At 38.4% G+C, this 19332-nt stretch overlaps 1 protein-coding gene across 2 annotated transcripts; it reads right to left on the reverse strand.

Annotated features, from left to right (window-relative positions):
* Window positions 1–361: 361 nt before the first annotated feature.
* Window positions 362–5943, reverse strand: LOC104085565 (uncharacterized). Of its 2 annotated transcripts, none has more exons than XM_009589637.4 (10): window positions 5775–5943; window positions 4302–4518; window positions 3221–3378; window positions 2975–3120; window positions 2072–2134; window positions 1879–1971; window positions 1383–1544; window positions 1159–1265; window positions 943–1064; window positions 362–860 (listed from the first exon to the last, which is right to left on the reverse strand). In XM_009589637.4, the coding sequence occupies exons 1-10, from the start codon at window positions 5881–5883 to the stop codon at window positions 604–606; spliced, it is 1434 nt and encodes a 477-aa protein (XP_009587932.1). In that variant the 5' UTR covers window positions 5884–5943; the 3' UTR covers window positions 362–603. The 2 variants fall into 2 exon arrangements, with proteins under 2 accessions (XP_009587932.1, XP_009587931.1); XM_009589636.4 differs by having other exon boundaries at window positions 4302–4521.
* Window positions 5944–19332: the final 13389 nt, after the last annotated feature.

The raw sequence follows: 19332 nt of genomic DNA on the forward strand, positions 1-19332 counted from the left end.
TAGAATAGCAGTAGAAGAAAGGGGGGAAATTTGAAACAAAGAAGAAGAAAAAGAGCCAGCAAGGGCAGATGAAAACAAATGGCAAAAATCACGTATCTATTGACATTAAAACCTATAATTTGTTGTTAGGTATCTCTTCTCAAACTGTATAGGATTTTAGTATTGAGAGTCATTAACAATTTAAAAACTTCAAAAAACAAAGACAAAAACAGTATAATGGCTTGACCATTTGGGAGTTTAGAGGATGCTGAACTTAAAGGAAACTATGTAATAATCACCAATGGCACATATCATATGACAGATTGTAAATTGCTACTATTATAGTCATCTCACATCTGCAACTGCAAGTAAAGCCACAAGATACCTACAATGCAAAATGCCCCATTCTATCATCCAGTTGTCACATTCAACGAAAATAAGTAGTCAGTTCCAGTGCCTTGTACAAGTCAATAAGGTTACACTAGCTCAAACTAATAAGAACGTAGACACACCACAATACATACGTTACAAGAAGGAATCACTACCTAAGTTAAAAATGCGTAGCATTTTACAACAAGTCTGGACACCTAGGGTCTCCACCCACTAGAAATTTACATTTTATTGTCATAGCCATTGGTACCACCTTCTCTGCCTAGCGGTTGTTTCTTTCTTTGGAGCTAGAGTAATCCTATCTGCATGAGCAACGGCCCATTCGCTAAAATCTGGGGAAGAAACAAGCTCTTCCATTGCCTTCTTTGTGGTGTCTCTAGTTAACTTATTCCACTCATCTTTTGAATGTTTCTTCCGTTCAGGAGTGTTGTGGAATGTAGAATAGAATGTATCCGTTTCTGATAACAAGCTTGACGGCTTGATAGGAGAACCTGCAGGAAAAACACATAAGAGAAGCTCCACCTTCAACTTTTCAGTTCATCTACTAATAAGTAACAGCTAATTTAGGCTAACCTCGGCTGATTGTGTCATTCCGATTTCTCTGGGAAATCCTGGAACCATATGACCCTTTTATCGGTGATGTGTATGAATCCTGAGATTCCCAGAGATAACTCGTGTCTATTTGTGATAAATTCCTGCTTTGCATGAAAACCGGAATGTGAAAATATGAAGCAACTGCAGAAGCAAAGGTCTGAAGAATTGGAAAAAAAAGAAGAAGGGAAGACTCACTTGCAAAAGCGTAGAACGTATTTGGGACGGATTAATTTCCTCAAGATTGAGGAAATCAACACTCCACATATCCATGCCTCCGCAGCCAATAAAGGATCCAGAGAACTCTGAAGAAAAAGTAAAGCTATGTAACTGTCCAATTAAACTCCAGTAAGGGCTATAGTCCAAAAAGTGTGAGAACTTTGGAGGACCAAATGGATCTGTAGTATTAAAAAAAAAAGGACCTGAAGAATCAAGGCAGAAGCAAAAACTCGAATGGACCAACCGACAAACTGAGATACTCCGGTGTCAATGGATCCGTCTTCTGCAAGTACAAGTTTGTGAACAACCCAAAACCCCAACCAAGCTCCAGCAATTACGAGGAAAAGCAGCAGAAATATTGCCAACTGCAACAAAAGATCAGTCCATGTCATCCAAAATTCCATGGAAAGCAGAATTCTCAGTGCAGAAACCAAAAGCAGATCGCACTAATGAAAATTCAAATATTTTATCGTGAAATGACAGTAGGAGTTTGCAACATATGCTTTTCTGACATTAATTTCGGACATTTAACTAATAGACGCACTCAACATCAAGTGATGTGAGGATTTTCATTGGCATGAGAACCCTTAGCAAAAGGTTTTCCTAAAAGGTACCCAATATTGAACAACATGAGTGGACAAACCCTAACATTCCAAAGAGTAAGTCAACTAATAGAACCAACAATAAGAACTTACATACAGGGTTGTACATGTCTTCACCAATACCAATCTCGTTAAGTATTGAACGCAACAATTGAGGCACATAGCGTAGAAAGAAAGATCCTACACCAAGCTGAACAAAAAAAAATAGCAACATTTAATTATAAAATTTAAAAAGAATGGTATAAAGAATAAATGCTAAGAGTATACTTATACTAGGGAGAGATACCCACAATGGATGAATACAGGAATATTGCAAGTGAGCTCTTCCTACCAGTCGGAAGAAGCTTCATCCCCTGTCATCAGAAGTACCAAACTGTCAATCAGAAAATTTAAACATAGAAGCATGATATGCACCTAGGTGCATACATCTACACATGTCCATACATGGTATATAGCTGCTATGCACATCGCTCAAATAAAAAATATTGAACATGTACTTTTACTTTATTATGATTAGTCAACATTGTTGAGGATGACATACATCATTTGATTCATTTGTTAGTTGGAATAATGTTTCTACTGGTAGTGTTCAAAATTGTGAATCAGGCACCCTCAATTTCTTGACTGGCTCCAAGATCAAAACATTTTTAAAAAAATATGCTAAACAAATTTAAGACATGAAACTCTCTGAGCGGCTTTCCTTTGTAAGGTGATATCATGAAATTGGTTAACAATGTTAGCATTTTTGCTAGCTTTCTTCTTCTTCTTCTTCTTCTTCTTCTTCTTCATGTTTTCCAGCCAACATTTGGGTGAACTTTTGCAAGTTCTAGATCCATCTTCTATTCACACATGATTAATTGTATGAGCACTACTGTGAAACTTCTATGGTGCTACTCATGCAATTTTTCGTTGCAAAACATTTCTCATTACAAGAAAAATAATTATCTCAGATACACAGTTAACAAAGTAGTTTAGCTTCTGAAATCAACTACAACAGTTTGCATTGTAGATTTGAACTACATGTCAAGATTTGAAACTGAAGTAACAATCCCAACAAGACCTTCAATGCTTCTTTAATATAAAAAACAGAGAGAAGCAGCAACCTAGCGCAGGGCTCCTCTTTGCACTCAGAAAAAGGGATATTTATATAAAAGTATGGATACTTCTTTGAGAATGCAAGGGTACGAAGTTACCTGGAAAAGAACCATCAGTACCACAAGAAAAACCCCTACTGCCATAGCACCACCATAGTAAAATACTAGAGACTTGCTAAGGAAGGATGCCAGAGTAACTAACAGTATTCCCAGTACCAGAAAAATGACACGATACCAACAAAACTCTGCAGAAAAGAATATTAAAGTCACTTAATAGAGTTAATGCTAAAGGAAAAAGAAAAACAAAAAAGAAGTCAATTTCAGATTGAAACATGGAGAACAAACCTTCATGCAGCGAAACCTGAAGAGTTTGCTTAGACGAGCTTGTCATTCTAATATCCAAGAACTTTTCATCGAAAGGTGACATAGATCTCACCCATGAACCCTTGGTTAGTTTCATCCATTGGCCTGGCGGACACATCCCAATTTCAAGGGATTGATTCCTGCAAAGTTGAAAAGGGCCCTCAATAACTTATAAACATACACATTATTTTAAGACATTAAAGATGAACTGGACCACCTATACCTATCAGACCTTCAAAAGGTATCTACCTCTTTAGCTGTCTTTTACAATCAGATGCTATTTCAGTTGGAGAGGTTTGATTTTTAGGAGCTCAAGAAGCATAAACTTTGAAGCAAAAGCAACTATCATTAGACAGGTCATACCAGTAGTTTTTTCTTTTTGGGCGATAAGTGGCTGATACTAGTAATTACTCACCAGTATTAGACATCAATGTTAGCTTAGACATTGTACTACACAGCAGAAAGGACGGTCATAGGTTTAATTCCTGAGAGAAGTGTCCCTTCAACCATAAAGATCTTGCCTGTAATATAACCAGGTTCTTAAATATGTATCAGACCATTAAATATTTTATAAGGCAAAACTGACACAACTTTAACAAGTAAAAACAAGTACACAGAAGGTGGGAGATTAATTAACATACGATGTGATTTAAAACAAAAATTAATCACGTATTTGTGTAAAGAGCTGGGTAGGATTAGAAGAAGGATGATAGACATAATATATATATATATATATATATATATATATATATATATATATATATATGAGAGAGAGAGAGAGAGAGAGAGAGAGAGAGAGAGATTATTGACAGAATCTTAATGCAATTAATGAAATTCTCTGATCTATAGAAAAACAATGATTCACCAACAACAAAAGCAGCCAAGAAGAAAATATATCAAGCTGCCAGCAACTTATCCATTATGATTTTTCACAATAAAAAAAGTCATTATGCTGAAACTACTGGGCAACAGAAAGAATGAAATAGACTACAAGAAGCATCCGTCGAAATTTCATTAGTACTCAGAATTTAAATAACAGAGAAACAAAGTGTTAGTGGCTCACCTATGGAAACAGACCTCAGCATTAGGTTGACGTCCACTTGGATTGATATATGATACATTCACCTTCACTGAATGGGCATACTTTTTCAGATTCTTTAGCCTTGATAAGCCATGGATTTGAACTCTCTCACAAAAGACTTTAGTTCCTGGCTTAGATCCAGGAGAGTTTTCCACCACTATTCCTGGAGATATCTCAAGAGTGGTAGATTGAGATACAACTGCTGGATACAAAAAAGAAGAAGGAAATTATAATAGGTTAATCCAGCATCTAATAATTGAAAGAAAAATCTACCATTACATGGTATAAACATGTTATAATGCCTTTTAGGAGCACAAGCTTGGCTCTATGCTGTACTAACAGCTCGTCAAAAGGGAATGCTGAAAACTTCATGCAACTCTTTTTCACCAAAGGATCATTCTTAGTCTCTTACCCCAAAAAAAGACAACCTCTTACCAATCAGCATCCTAAATATTGGACTTATGCAGGGGAACTACCCACTGTAAAGGAGGTGCTATCAGAAAAAACTACCGATTCTCGCTGGGTAAACTTTCTCTCGATATCAAAATCGAGATTGAGACATCCAAGTGAACTCAACAAAAAGAGGTAGAACACGATGTGCAAGTACATAACTATAATAATAACATAAACAAATAACGAGCTAGTACTAATTCACGAAGTTAGTGCATCCCGAATCAGTACTACAGATATTTGAGCACTAATAATAACAATTGAACTAACAAGTGAGACAGAAGTCATTAGAGAAAAATCAGCCCATCTAGCTCTGGAGCTCAGGAACCTCTTTCTTATTCCATATGCAATGTACCAGTGTCGCTAAACAGCCTAAAATTAATCAAAAAAATGTATCTTTTCAATGTCCCGGTTTTGATAAGCAACAAGAAAGCCTACAATTAATCAAAAGATGTATCTTTTTCAAAGTCCCATTTTGATAAGCGACAAAGAATCCTAAATATTAACCGAAAATGTATCTTTTCCTACTTTATCTCATCGGAACTAGCGGAGACAAAAAGACACTAGGTGATTTCTTCCCGTCTGTCCAAACCTTGGTGGGAAAAAGTTACCCGGTACCTTTGATGGTGGAATGTAGCATATACCCGGTAGAATTAATTGACGTGCGTGCAAGATGGCCCGGACACCATATCTTTTTCTACTTTATCTCAGCAGAAAGAATCTTCTCGAAATTCAAAAACAGTTTCAAATTAACTGTCAAACTCTAGCAACTTCAACGTCAAAACCAATAAGCCCTTATTCAAATTATTTATGCAAATAAGTGCACACAGATTTATGTTACAAAGACTAAAATCCTAAAGCAAGAACCTTAAGTGCCAAACACTCATAATCTTAAATACTTCAAAAAAAATCCTAGCATGTTGCCTGTGGGCTGTCGAGAAAGTAATGAAAAAAAGAAAAAGAGAATGAATGTTTTCAGAACCCTAGAATTTAAGAGAATGTTACCTAAAGACAGTTCATCGGCGTGGACTATGGAGGTCGAAGTGCGACATAATGCGAAGAGGAGCCATAGAATAAGAGCAAATACTCTACACGAAGAATTTGCTACACCCATTGCTTTTGCGATTGGAGTAAGAAGAACACAGCGTTTTCTTTTATGAAGGAGGAAACTGAAAATGCGAAATAATTATTTTCCGGTTTATATGAAAAGAAAATTTTGGATTGGGCTACGGCCTACTTAGAGGAACCTTTGGGCCATCGACAAGAGGCCCAATCTATGGCCTCATTATACTTGGACTGAAGTACTAACAGGTACAGTTCCCTTCTAGTTCTGGGAAATTACCGGTTATGTTCGCCCATAAGCAATTTATTACAAAAATTGGCTAATTCATAAAATATTACTAATATTAACTAAATGTAATAAATATTAGCCAATTAGCTATTAGTAGTAAAAGAAGGGTCAAATTTTTTCTTTCTTTTGAGTGGTTATTATTGGAATAGATTGGATACATCTTTAAAGCGTTTGAATCTCAGTTTTGTGATGATTTAGTGGGGTTTTGAATTGAAAATTCGAAGAAGAATATAAACATGTAAAAGATGATATGTGTATCACACTGTGTATCATTTGTATATCACATATGTATCATATGTGTATCAAATGTGTATCACATGTATATGTATCTGTACTTGTGTGTGAGATACATGCGTGATACAAATTTGATACATGCATTGCAGAAGAATTTTAACTCGATTTTAACTGTGAATTTTGATATCAAACCAATCCAAATCACCTCCAATCTTGCTCAAAATTTGTATATTGCCTCATCTATATGTTTTCAACGAACTTCAACCATACTCATTGAAAAAAATTCTTTTTTGTCAATTTTTTTTAATATTATATATCATTAGTAATGAATTTTGACTCCAAACTAGTCTAACTCACCTTCAAATTTCGTCAAATTTTATATATTGCCTCAGATATGTGTTTTCAACGAATCGCAATAATACACATTGAAAAAAATATTTTTTTGCCTATATTTTTGAATGTTGTACGTCATTGGTAATTTTTTTGGCTATTTTTGGTAATATGACTAAAATGTCTAGTTGTTGGTAAATTGCATCATTTTTAGTGCATTCCTGTAAGATTCCCTAATTCTTAATGAAAAACCACAAGTCACTTAATTTTCTTAATATATTCCATTTTATATGAAAAGAAAATTTTGGATTGGGCTCGTACAGGTTTTAGTGGTACGGCCTAATTAGAGGAACCTTTGGGCCATCGGCAAGAGGCCCAATCTATGGCCTCATTAATTATAGAAGAATTAACCCAAATAGCCGTCCACCCTATTACTTAAACTAAAAATAGCCAGTGAATGTATAATATATGCATAATTTATGTATTACATGTGCATAATTGTGTATAATCAATGTATAATCTATGTATATGACTATAAAAAGTAAATAATTAATATGGCCGGCTATTTGTGTAAAGATCCCCTCATTATACTTGGACTGAAGTACTAGCAGATATAGCTCTTCATGAAGAAACCACAAGTCACTTAATTTTCTTAATCTTTTTAGATTAAAGGAATAAATAATAAGTTAGTGTTGATAATAGCAACAAAATAAGTGAATTCTAAGTTTATTCATTTTTCTTGTGCGAACAATCTTTTATTCAAGAGAGTGGAGTGTCATGAGTTCAAATTCAGACTTTAATTTTATAAATTTTCACATATAACAAAAAATAATGAATTTAATTAAACTAAGTGGACCATAGTACATCTGCCTTTATATACTAGGCGACCAATAGTCATATTTCTAAGGTGACATCAGAATCGTGTTTAGTACATCCAACAGTTATATTTATCCAAACTATGTAATCATATGGATCATCAATGTCGTCGTTCTTACTTATTTAGCAGTAATTAAAGAGGGATCATTGTCAAATGTATTATGTATTAAAAATCAATTTCATCTATTATAAAATAATTAGGAAATTTTGTTTTTGTTTAAGGTAAAGCAATAACAATACGATCTTCCACTATCAAGAACGTTACTAGTACAGTTGGAAGTTAAATTTAGCAAAACCAAATATTGGGGAGTAAAGATATCCATATCAGACAGAGTAATACATCCACATATATCAAATAAAATATTTTAGTATTTCCTGTTAAAACTTAATCAGCTTTTAGCTCTTTTGTCAAAATCAGAAAAGAATGAGTCTGAACCGTTTATTAAGAACTAGTCAATAGGTACGCGTGAACCATAACTTAATGAGTAAAACTTTTTTAAAAAAATTACATAAATATTATATGAAAATTTGTGTTTGAATAATAATAAAAAAGTATATTTTCATGAAAAAGATGAATATTGATCTTATATAGCTAATTCAATAAATGAAATTACCATATAGAAGTCCTTAATCATCCGCTGATATGTTCAACTTAGAATTTGTTTTGGTTTTATAATTTTATCACTTTAATTTCACAGGTCATTATGCTTCCTTTTCAGTTTCAATAAGAATACACAATCCTTGAAGATTTAAGATGGAAAAAAATTAAAGTATGTTTTGAAGTAGTATTAACTTAGAAGAAGCTTGCTTGAGAATCTGACATTACCAAAAAAATAATTATTAGTCTAAAACAAATATTTACTATCCGAAAAACTTATTTAACATCACAATTTAAGTTTTTTTTTTTGGTAAAATAAAATTACTCTCTATCGTAGCCTCACAAAGATAACTATTGTCACCTATAAGAAAAAAAAAACCTTATTTAAAGAAGAAAAAAGATAAGAAGGGTTGAAAGAGATGATCAAAGTGAAATAAAGTGAAATAAAATAAATATGTTGATTTTTCTATCTTAATAATTTCTTTGAATATAGATCAATTAATTGTAAGTTTGATTTAATAAAATTTAAAGAGAATACTTATTATATATTTTATTAAAAAAATTATACTATCAACAGACTTTATTGTGTCCTTTATATTACTATCATATTGAGTATAACTGTATAAGTTATACGCATTGATGTGTGGTTATAATTCCATAGTTTCGTACATTATGTGCCTTGCATTTTACATGCTTTAATGATAAATTATACTTTATTTGCGCATAATGGAGTCTATTTTATATGTAGGTAAATTGGAGATGAAAGTAGAGCAAAACGGATACTTAAACGTCAAAGGTGTGCTCGAGAACAGAGAAAAGGGGAGACCTGGTGAGGCCAGCCAAAGGTCAGGCTGGACCAGGCTTTAGCCTGGCGAGGCCAGCCTAAGGCCAGGCTGAACCAGGCTTTAGCCTGGCGAGGCCAGCCAAATTTCAGGCGTTAGGCTGGCGACGCCAGGCCTGAGGCCAGGTCCAATCCGAGTTTTGAAGACTTAATTTATTTTGGGTTTGACTAGGACTCGGCCCACACGTTTAGGGTTTCTTCTACACATATAAATAGACCTAAAACACCACTTGAAAGGACATTTTTCAGCAGCCACGTTTTTGGGCAGCTAGAGGCAAGGAGAGCTGGTGGAATCACCTCTTGGGAGTTAGAATCATCTATTTCTATATCTTTTCATATTTACTCTGTATTTTAATTATGTAAAATATTTGGGATATTGTTACTGAGTATGAGTTGCTAACTTCCTAATCTAGGATTTTGATGGAACCTATTGAAGGATGATTTTCTTGTTATGTTAATATAGATTTGTCGTAGTATTTTCTCTATTTGTTCAACTATATTATTCTTGTGGTTGATTGAAGGGCCTTCAATTAGCTGTGCCTATTTAGTATGTATTACTCGGGAGAGAGTGCATATTTAGGTAGTTGTTGAACAACATCACTCCTAAACGTATATGAGGGATCAATACGAAGGTTTAAAGGTGGGTTTAGGGATAACAAAACCTTGGTGCGATCTAAGTGAGCTGTGCTTAATGCTAGCTAGCGTAATTCGGGAGAATATGTCTAGTAATTATAGTAATTACTCGGGAGGGAGTTACGACAGTTAGAGTGCTCATGATCGGTAGAGAAGACTTAGGCAAACTTATAAAAAATATAGCGGAAAAGATTCCGACAACAGGGGAAATCACAACCTTAGGTCATTTCAATTCTTGTTTATAACCCGTTCGTAGTTAGTTGTTAATTATTACATTTTAATTACATAATATTTAGTTAGTAAAAAAACTCAATCTGTTACTTAAATCCTTCTGAAGATTGATTGTGTGAATTTGTGCGAGTCTAGTATCTATATTTGATAGGTTAATTCCTCGTGAGATTCGACTCCGGACTTGTAAACTGGATTATATTTGCAACGACCGCTTAGTCCTTTTTATAAGGCATAGTTGGACGTGATTAAATTTTGGCACCGTTGCCGGGGAGTTAACGGTATTAATTACAGCTAAAAGAAGTGCTAGAATTCTTAGTGTAGTCAATTTTTTCCATTCTAAACCAAATACATTGAAATTTTTACGTTTGTAGTCTTGGGTGTTACAGGTGCATGCCTAGGAATTCCTCAGGAACTGGTGAATTGCTTGAAGCGATATCAGATCCTGAGAAAGTTTTCAAGGCACTAAATCGTGCAAACAAGAGAAGCAAACAACAACGAAACTCGAGAGAACAAATCGAACCAAACATGGCTGACAGAATAGAAAATCCAATAAACAACAGAAACAATGAGAATGAACCAAACATTCGGGGTGTGGTGCCTCTTCTACCAGAAATAGCATTATATGATTGGGCACAACCCACCGCCGACAATCTGGCAACTGCAATTGCAGTCCCTCAGATACAAGCAGAATCATTCCAAATCACAAATAATATGCTACATTTGTTGCAGAACAAGGGACTATTCTCTGGGTCACATATTGAAGATCCTCAGCAACACCTGAAGAATTTCATGTCAATATGTTTAACGCAAAGGCAACCCAATGTAACACCGGACGCAATAAAGCTTTTGTTGTTCCCATTCTCGCTGACAGGAGAAGCTCAGACTTGGCTTAATTCGCTCCCCATAAATTCCATCACTACTTGGGAGGAATTAGTCAAGCAATTTTTAAACAAATTCTACCCACCAAATAAAACTACCCAACAGATTGATGATATATTGAGCTACATGCAGAGACCAACAGAATCACTACAAGAAACATGGGAGAGATTCAAGGGCATGTTGGTTAAGTGTCCACATCATGGTATCCCAGATCAGATGTTGGGGCAGAGATTCTACATGGGACTGGCTGACAGCTTAAAAGCCAATATTGATGCTTCAGCGGGTGGAGCATTTCTGAGTAAAACATTCCCAGAATGCAAGATCCTACTTGATAAGATGGCACAAAACTCAGGAAGGATGACTAGAGCTTCCCCACTCCGGTAGTTCACTCAGTGGCGTTGGATCCAAACAACTCCATAGCTGAGAATGTGGCCACCCTAATGACACCAATGAGTATCCTCACCAAAAATATTGATGAATCAGGCCAGATGCAGCAGGTTCACATAGTTGACACAACTAATGGGGGCTTATGTACACTAAGCATTAACCAACCATATGTTTGCTCGTGGAGTGCGGAAGGTGAAAACCAGTAATATCATGAAGATATGAATTATGTAGCCAACTATGGGGGACAGAGGCAAGGTGGTTTGAATTGGGGTCAATATAATCAACAATATAGACCAGCACAGCAGCAGTACAATAACAACAACAATGCTGGAGCTATGCGACCAATGGGTTAAGTTGCGCCTTACCAAAGGCAACAAGGCTACATCCAGCAAAATCAGCAGCTGACTTATCTACAACCTCAACAACAACAGATTATGAGACCAAAGGATGGGTTTACTAAACTTGAGGGAATGCTGCAACAATTGATTGGGTCCACGGGAAAAATACAATAGAGGGTAGACTCACATGAATCAGCAATAAAGGGTATTGAGATTCAATTAGGACAGATTTCTATGGCCCTAAACAATCATCCCCAAGGGGCGTTACCTGCAGATACACAAGTCAATCCAAAAGAACAGGGCCCAAAATAGCTTATGGCAGTGAGTCTACGAAATGGTAGAGACCTAGATCTGGAGCAAGAGATGGCTCGCGAAAGCCGGCCTACTGAAACACTTGTACCTGTACCCATCGAGATAGATGACTCAACATGGTTAACAGAGGTGATGGTACAACATGCGCCAGCCGAAACAAGCAAGGAAAAAGAAGTCGCGAAGGAAACTGAGTCAGAGCAAGAGAAAGCAGGTGAAACAGTGCCAGAGCAGCTTCAAAATCAAAGCACATTAAAGAAGCGGCCTCCAGCACCCTTCCCCCAAAGATTGGCCAAATATAAAAAAGATGAGCAATATAATAAATTCTTGAAGATGTTGAAGCAAATTCAGGTAAACATTCCATTGATTGATGCCTTAAAGGAAATGCCTGGTTATGCAAAAATGATGAAGGACTTGATGCCTCGTAATTTTGACTTTCAAGACTTGGCCACGGTTACACTGACTCAGACATGTAGTACTGTTGTGACAAGACCCATAGCTGAGAAGTTATCTGATCCAGGGAGTTTCACAATCCCATGCACAATAGGCAACTATGCGTTTTCTAAGGCACTTTGTGATTTGGGGGCAAGCATAAACTTGATGCCCTTGACTATCTACAAAAGGTTAGGCATTGGAAGAGCTAGACCCACGTCTATGTTGTTACAGCTAGCCGACCGGACAGTGAAGAGGCCCTCTGGTATCATTGATGATGTATTAGTACAGGTGGGGAAGTTTGTTTTCCCAACAGATTTTGTCATTTTAAACTGCCGGGTTGACGAGGAGATTCCCATAATTTTGGGAAGGCCATTCTTGGCCACTGGGAGAGCCCTAATTGATTGTGAAACTGGAGAGCTAAAGATGAGATTGAACGATGAAGAGATAACGTTTAATGTGCAAAAATCTATGCGGCGACCTAGTGAGTTTGCTAACTGCTCTCTGATAGAAGCTGTGGATGTGATCTTGGAGGAGGAAGATGAGACTCTGAATGCAAAAGACCCTCTAGCAGCATGTCTTATGAACTTAGACGAAATGAATGGTGAAAACTTGACAGAGTGGGTTTTGGCCCTTGAAGGGCGAGGGTACTGGAAAAGAGAGCTCGAATTAGAGCCCTTACACTTGGAAGAAAGAAAAACACCTCCAGCTAAGCCGTCAATTGAAGAGCCACCACAGTTGGAACTAAAACCGTTACCTTTACACCTCAGGTACACTTTCTTGGGACCTAAATACACTTTACCTATTATTATCTCATCCAGTTTGTTAGATGTGCAAGAAGAACAACTTTTGCAGGTGTTAATGGAATGCAAGACTGCAATTGGCTGGACCATTACAGATATTAAGGGGATCAGCCCGACATTTTGTATGCATAAGATTCTTTTGGAAGATGGGCACAAACCTTCTAGAGAACATCAAAGAAGGCTGAACCCCAACATGAAAGAAGTGGTGAAGAAAGAAGTGATCAAGTGGTTAGATGCGGGAATCATCTTCCCAATCTCTGATAGTAATTGGGTTAGCCCAGTTCAGTGTGTGCCAAAGAAGGGTGGAATGACTGTAGTGCCCAATGAGAATAATGAGTTGATCTCAACTCGTACAGTTACGGGTTGGCGAATTTGTATGGATTATAGAAAACTGAACACAGCCACACGGAAAGACCATTTTCCTTTACCATTCATTGACCAAATGTTGGATAGACTGGCAGAGAGGTCTCACTTCTATTTTTTGGATGGGTATTCGGGGTACAATCAGATTTCCATAGCCCCTGAGGATAGAGAGAAGACAACATTCACTTGCCCATATGGCATCTTTGCCTTTCGGAGAATACCGTTTGGCCTATGCAATGCACCAGCCACTTTTCAGAGGTGTATGTTAGCCATTTTTACTGACATGGTTGAAGATATTATAGAAGTCTTTATGGATGATTTCTCTGTGGTAGGGGATTCGTTTGAAGACTGTCTGCACAATTTAAGAAGAGTGTTAAAAAGGTGTGTGGAGACAAATTTAGTGTTGAACTGGGAGAAGTGCCATTTTATGGTACAAGAAGGTATAGTGCTGGGGCATCGAGTGTCCAGTAAGGGTATTGAAGTTGACCATGCTAAGGTTGAGGTGATTGAGAAGTTGTCACCGCCCACTTCAGTTAAGGCAGTAAGAAGTTTCCTTGGGCACGCCGGGTTCTACAGGCGATTTATAAAGGATTTCTCAAAAATTGCTAACTCCTTATGTAAACTCCTTGAAAAGGATCATTCTTTTGTGTTTTCTGATGAATGCAGGTTAGCCTTTGAGGAGCTGAAAAGGAGACTGGTGACTGCACCAATCATCGTTGCACCCAACTGGGAGCAACCATTTGAGCTCATGTGTGATGCAAGTGACTATGCTATAGGAGCAGTCATGGGGCAGCGAAAGGACAAACTGGTGCACCCAATTTACTATGCAAGCAGAACGCTGAGCGGTTCACAACTCAATTATACCGTGACTGAGAAAGAGATGTTGGCTGTGGTGTTTGCATTCAACAAATTCAGGTCTTATTTGATTGGTTCAAAAGTGATTGTTTATACTGACCATGCAGCACTTAGGTACCTGATAGCAAAGAAGGAGTCAAAGCCACGCTTGATCCGTTGGGTTCTTTTGCTACAAGAATTTGATTTGGAGATCCGCGATAGAAAAGGGGTAGAGAACCAAGTGGCAGACCACCTTTCAAGGTTGGAGGGAGCTGAAAAGAAAGTCGAGGTAGAAGATATAACTGAGACATTCCCAGATGAACAATTGCTAGTAGTGATATTGGAGGAAACGCCATGGTATGCAGACATTGCAAACTACCTAGCAAGTGGTATTATCCCCTATGATCTTTCCTCTGTTCAAAAGAAAAGGTTCTTTCGTGACTGTCACATGTATTATTGGGATGAGCCTTACCTATTCAGAATTTGTGTTGATAACATGATCCGAAGATGTATCCCTGAGATAGATTAATCTTCTATTTTGCAGGCTTATCATGCATCACCATATGGTGGCCACTTCGGAGGAGTAAGGACCGCCGCGAAAGTGCTGGAATCAGGCTTCTACTGGCCGACAATGTTCAAGGATGCACACTTATGGGTGAAAGGTTGTGACGAATGCCAACGAACTGGGAATATTTTTCGTCGACTTGAGATGCCTATGAACCCAATTCAAGAGGTAGAAGTGTTTGACGTGTGGGGAATCGATTTCATGGGGCCTTTTGTCAGCTCATATAGCAACAAATACATACTCGTAGCTGTGGACTACGTGTCAAAATGGGTGGAGGCTGCAGCGCTCCCGACAAATGATGCTAAGGGAGTAATTGGCTTTTTGAGAAAGAATATATTCACCCGATTTGGCACTCCAAGGGCGATAATCAGTGACGGAGGCACTCACTTCTGTAATCGAGCCTTCGCAAAGCTGTTAGAAAAGTATGGTGTACGTCACAAAGTTGCCACCCCATATCATCCTCAAACGAGTGGGCAAGTAGAAGTGTCGAACAGAGAGATAAAGAGTGTTTTGACAAAGACTGTGAATGCTACAAGAACGGATTGGGCAAGAAAGTTAGATGATGCACTCTGGGCCTATCGTACAGCTTTCAAAACTCCGATTAGTATGACGCCATATAAATTGGTATTTGGGAAGGCATGTCACCTACCAGTGGAGTTGGAGCATAGAGCTTTATGGGCATTGCGACAGTTGAATCTTGATATAGAAGCTGCGGGCACAAGTAGAGTCACAAAGCTGCACGAGCTTGATGAATTTCGTTACCATGCTTTTGAGAGCACAAGATTATACAATGAGAGAATGTAAATAATGCATGATAAAAATATTCTTGAGCGGAGTTTTAAACCCGGAGATAAGGTATTGCTATACAACTCGAGGTTGAGGTTATTCCCGGGTAAGTTAAAGTCATGATGGTCGGACCATTTAGTGCGGTGGAGATTCACCCTATCGGAGCCATAGAGATTGCTGCATCAAATGACTCTCACACGTTTAGAGTCAATGGGCACAGGTTAAAACATTATTTGGGCATGGAAGATGTGAAGGTAGTGTTGGTGACTCATTTGCTCGAGCCACCAAGGTTAAGCGAGCCTTAAGTGCAATTATCTACGTCGTGCCACAACGTTAAATCAGGCGCTCGTTGGGAGGCAACCCAATTCGTAGTTGATTTTTAGTGTAGTTAGAATTTTTCCTTATTTTGGTTTTGTTTTTAGGTACTAACAAGTTTGCAGGCGAGTTGGGCAAGTCGAACAGGGTTTCAGCATCACCTGACGGACAACAGGCGCTGGGGCTGGCGACGCCTGGCTAATGCCAGGGTCTGCCTGGCCTTAGGCTGGCGACGCCTGGCTAACGCCAGGATCTGCCTGGACTTAGGCTGGCAACGCCTGGCTAACGCCAGGGTCTGCCTGGCCTTAGGCTGGCAACGCCTGGCTAACGCCAGGTACTGGGCCAGGCGATGCCAGGTAAGTTATTTCTGCCCAGCTCACGTTATTTTAGTCGAACCTCCTCACATTACACCTCCCTTAAACACTGAACACAATACACACAACCCTAACCTCACTTAAACCAAAAACATATCAAGCTTTAGAAAAGAAATTCACAAACACACACATCTTCTCATCAATGTTTCTCTCAACCAAACACACTGCATGAATTTCCCTCACCCACAAACACTCAACAACACATTGCCATAGTTGTATCCCCTATCCCCATTGAAGTCAAGTTTAGTCTTGCTATTCTTTCACACTAATCAGAAATTCTCAGGCAGCTTCTTCCACTCAAAAGCTTCAAAGGTATGATTTCACTTCTTCCCTTTGCAATTTCGACAGAGGTACATGTATAATATTACACACAAAAATTGGTGGTTGTTCTTCATTGTGGTATTGAGTTTGTGTGCCCCAACCCCATGAAACCCCATAGGAATGGTGCTGCGATTATGAAAACATGTGGTAGTACGGAACCCCCAAGCCAATTTGGGAGGATGAGGCAATCCCTTATATCCATAAGAAATACCATGGCACTAATGCACGTTAAGTGTTTGATATAATGCCTCAATGGCATTCCTTGTCCCCATTGAAGCCCGAGTCTCCGGGATTAATAGACTAGTATTATAAAGTCATACACCACGATAGAATCTTAAGTGTGGGGTGGCTCGCGGGTAGCCCATGTATTGTTCTTTGATTCTAATATTAAGGAAAGACGAGGTGAAGTCTGAGTAACCTCGGGAAGTCGTGAAAAATTATGTGTGTAGTGTGTAATGCAGTTTTATCTGACTACTGCTTATTTGTGTAGGAACAACGACGCCTCCCAGAAAAGACACCGGAAAAGCCAAGGCTACTTCCACTACGCCGGCTAAAGTAAAGGCAACCTCAGCACCTCCCCCAAAGAAGAGAAAAGGGGGGGAGGGGAGCTACTTCCAATCTAAGTGGAGTACAAGCTGTGGCAGCTATAGCAGCTATGCGTCAACAACCATAAGGCCAAAGGGAGTTTGGCATCAACAACATACCACCGCACACTAAGGATTGGTACAGGCATTGTAGGCCTAAACATGTACACCCGGAAGCAGCTATCAATCAACGCAGCTTGAAAGCGAAGTATCAGGCAATTTGGAGGGGCATTCAGGATATGGGGTTGAGTTATGTATTCAAGAACACATGGAACATTAATCTCAACTTAGTCCGAGAATTTTATGCAGGGTTTGATCCGCAGAGTAGTGAACAGCTGGTGCCGATTCGTGGACGATTGATAGAGTTCTCACCCACGACCATATGTAACTTTTTATGTGCTCCGGATATTCTTGGAGCCATTAGACCACTTCATTCGCCGGCCTACATACAGAGAATTGAGGCACATGCTTTGTGGTGCCGATTCTACGGCATCATGGGTCTGGGATAAGATAACTAATCGGCACAAGAGGTTTCCCAAAAAGAAGATGAGGGCGGAGGCTCAAGTGTGGCTTAAACTGATAAATGCACGGCTCCTACCGTGCAATCATGACACACTGATTAGCCGTGAGAGGACCTGTGTACTCTACTTTCTCATGACAGGTCAAAGGGTAAATGTGGGTCATCTGATCCGCTACCAGATGTCTGTAGTCAGTACGAGTAAAAAGATCTATCGCATGCCATTTGCCAATTTTCTAACTCAGTACTTAAGACACGAGGAGGTTGAGGAGGAGCCAGAGTTTGACCACACCATTGATCAGCCCCTATGACAAACGGACATCACTAGCCTCCGACTGAAAGAAGAGACTACCATGACTTTGTTGACAACTACCGAGCGCAACGCTCGAGATGATAGTTTTATGGCCCATCTCTATGGGATGATTGATTTGAAGCTAAGGATAGGAGGTCGACAGGCCACATATGAGGAGAAGACTGAATTGGGGCATCGGTACCCGCTCAAAGCTCATGCCCAACAGCTGGTTGGGTTAGGAGATGGATACAGACTACCCAATGATGAGGATATCAACAAACCGGAGCAGCCTAAAGCTGAGCTAGAGCAGTCAGATGGTGAGGGAGATGATGATGATGAGGAGGACGAACATGATGAGGAATGGAGAGCTTCAGAGGATGAAGAGGTTGCTTGATCAGGGAGTTTCTTCACACCCTACTCATTTTTCATGTTTTGTCATTTTGTGCATGCATTGAGGACATCGCATGATCTAAGTGTCGGATGGGGACTTGTACATGGTTAATTTTAGTCATTTAGTTATTTAATGTTAATTGTGTTAGTATGTGTTTTTAGTAGTTTAGTAATTGATTTGGCTAAAGAAAAAGAAAAAGAAAAAAAATCTTTAAATTGAGATGGACTCATCCCGACGATGGATCTCCCAAATGGTTTTCTTGAGGAAAGTAAGTCAAAAGAAAATACCAAAAAGATTTTTTTTTTGTTGTGTGCAGGTAGTGTAGTAATTCCCCCTTGGTTTTTCTTTGGGCCGCGGTTCTTTTCCAGGGGCTTTTAGTTGAACCGAGCATAGTTAGTTTTAATTTTTAGGAGTAGGAACCACGAAGCTATGCATTTAATTGTAGCAATATCTCTTAGCTTTGTTATGCCTTGAGAATAGTTAGTACTAAGGTTGTGACGCTTAGGCTCGGTTTTTGACTCTCGCATAAGTACCTTAAATCGTAGATTCCTAATTTTTCTTAGCTGCTTTGACTGGAGTGTCGCGATGAAACCAATCCTGAGTTAGTTATGTGCCATGCGTATGTGAGTTTTGTATGTATTCTATGCATTTCATTTGATGTCTAGAACTTGCCTTGTGTGTGTGAAAAGCGAAATAGTAGTCTTGTTCAGTCTGAGAAGTGATATAGGCATTTTTTTGTTAAGCCAAATATATATAATTTACCCACCTAAAAGTTATGTAACGTAGTTAACCCCTTTGAGCCTGTAATCCTGTTTCTTTGGCAACCACCACACTACAAGCCTTACCCAATTGTTTGAATTAACCGTCTATTTGCACTTTTTCACCTCGAATGAGCACTTGAATTGTTATAAACTTTGTAAAAGTTAAAGTGTGGGGTGATTGGTTTGGTTTTTGAGTGGAACCAATAAAATAAGGATAA

Source organism: Nicotiana tomentosiformis, chromosome 2 (assembly GCF_000390325.3).
Source record: "Nicotiana tomentosiformis chromosome 2, ASM39032v3, whole genome shotgun sequence".
Lineage (NCBI taxonomy): Eukaryota > Viridiplantae > Streptophyta > Magnoliopsida > Solanales > Solanaceae > Nicotiana > Nicotiana tomentosiformis.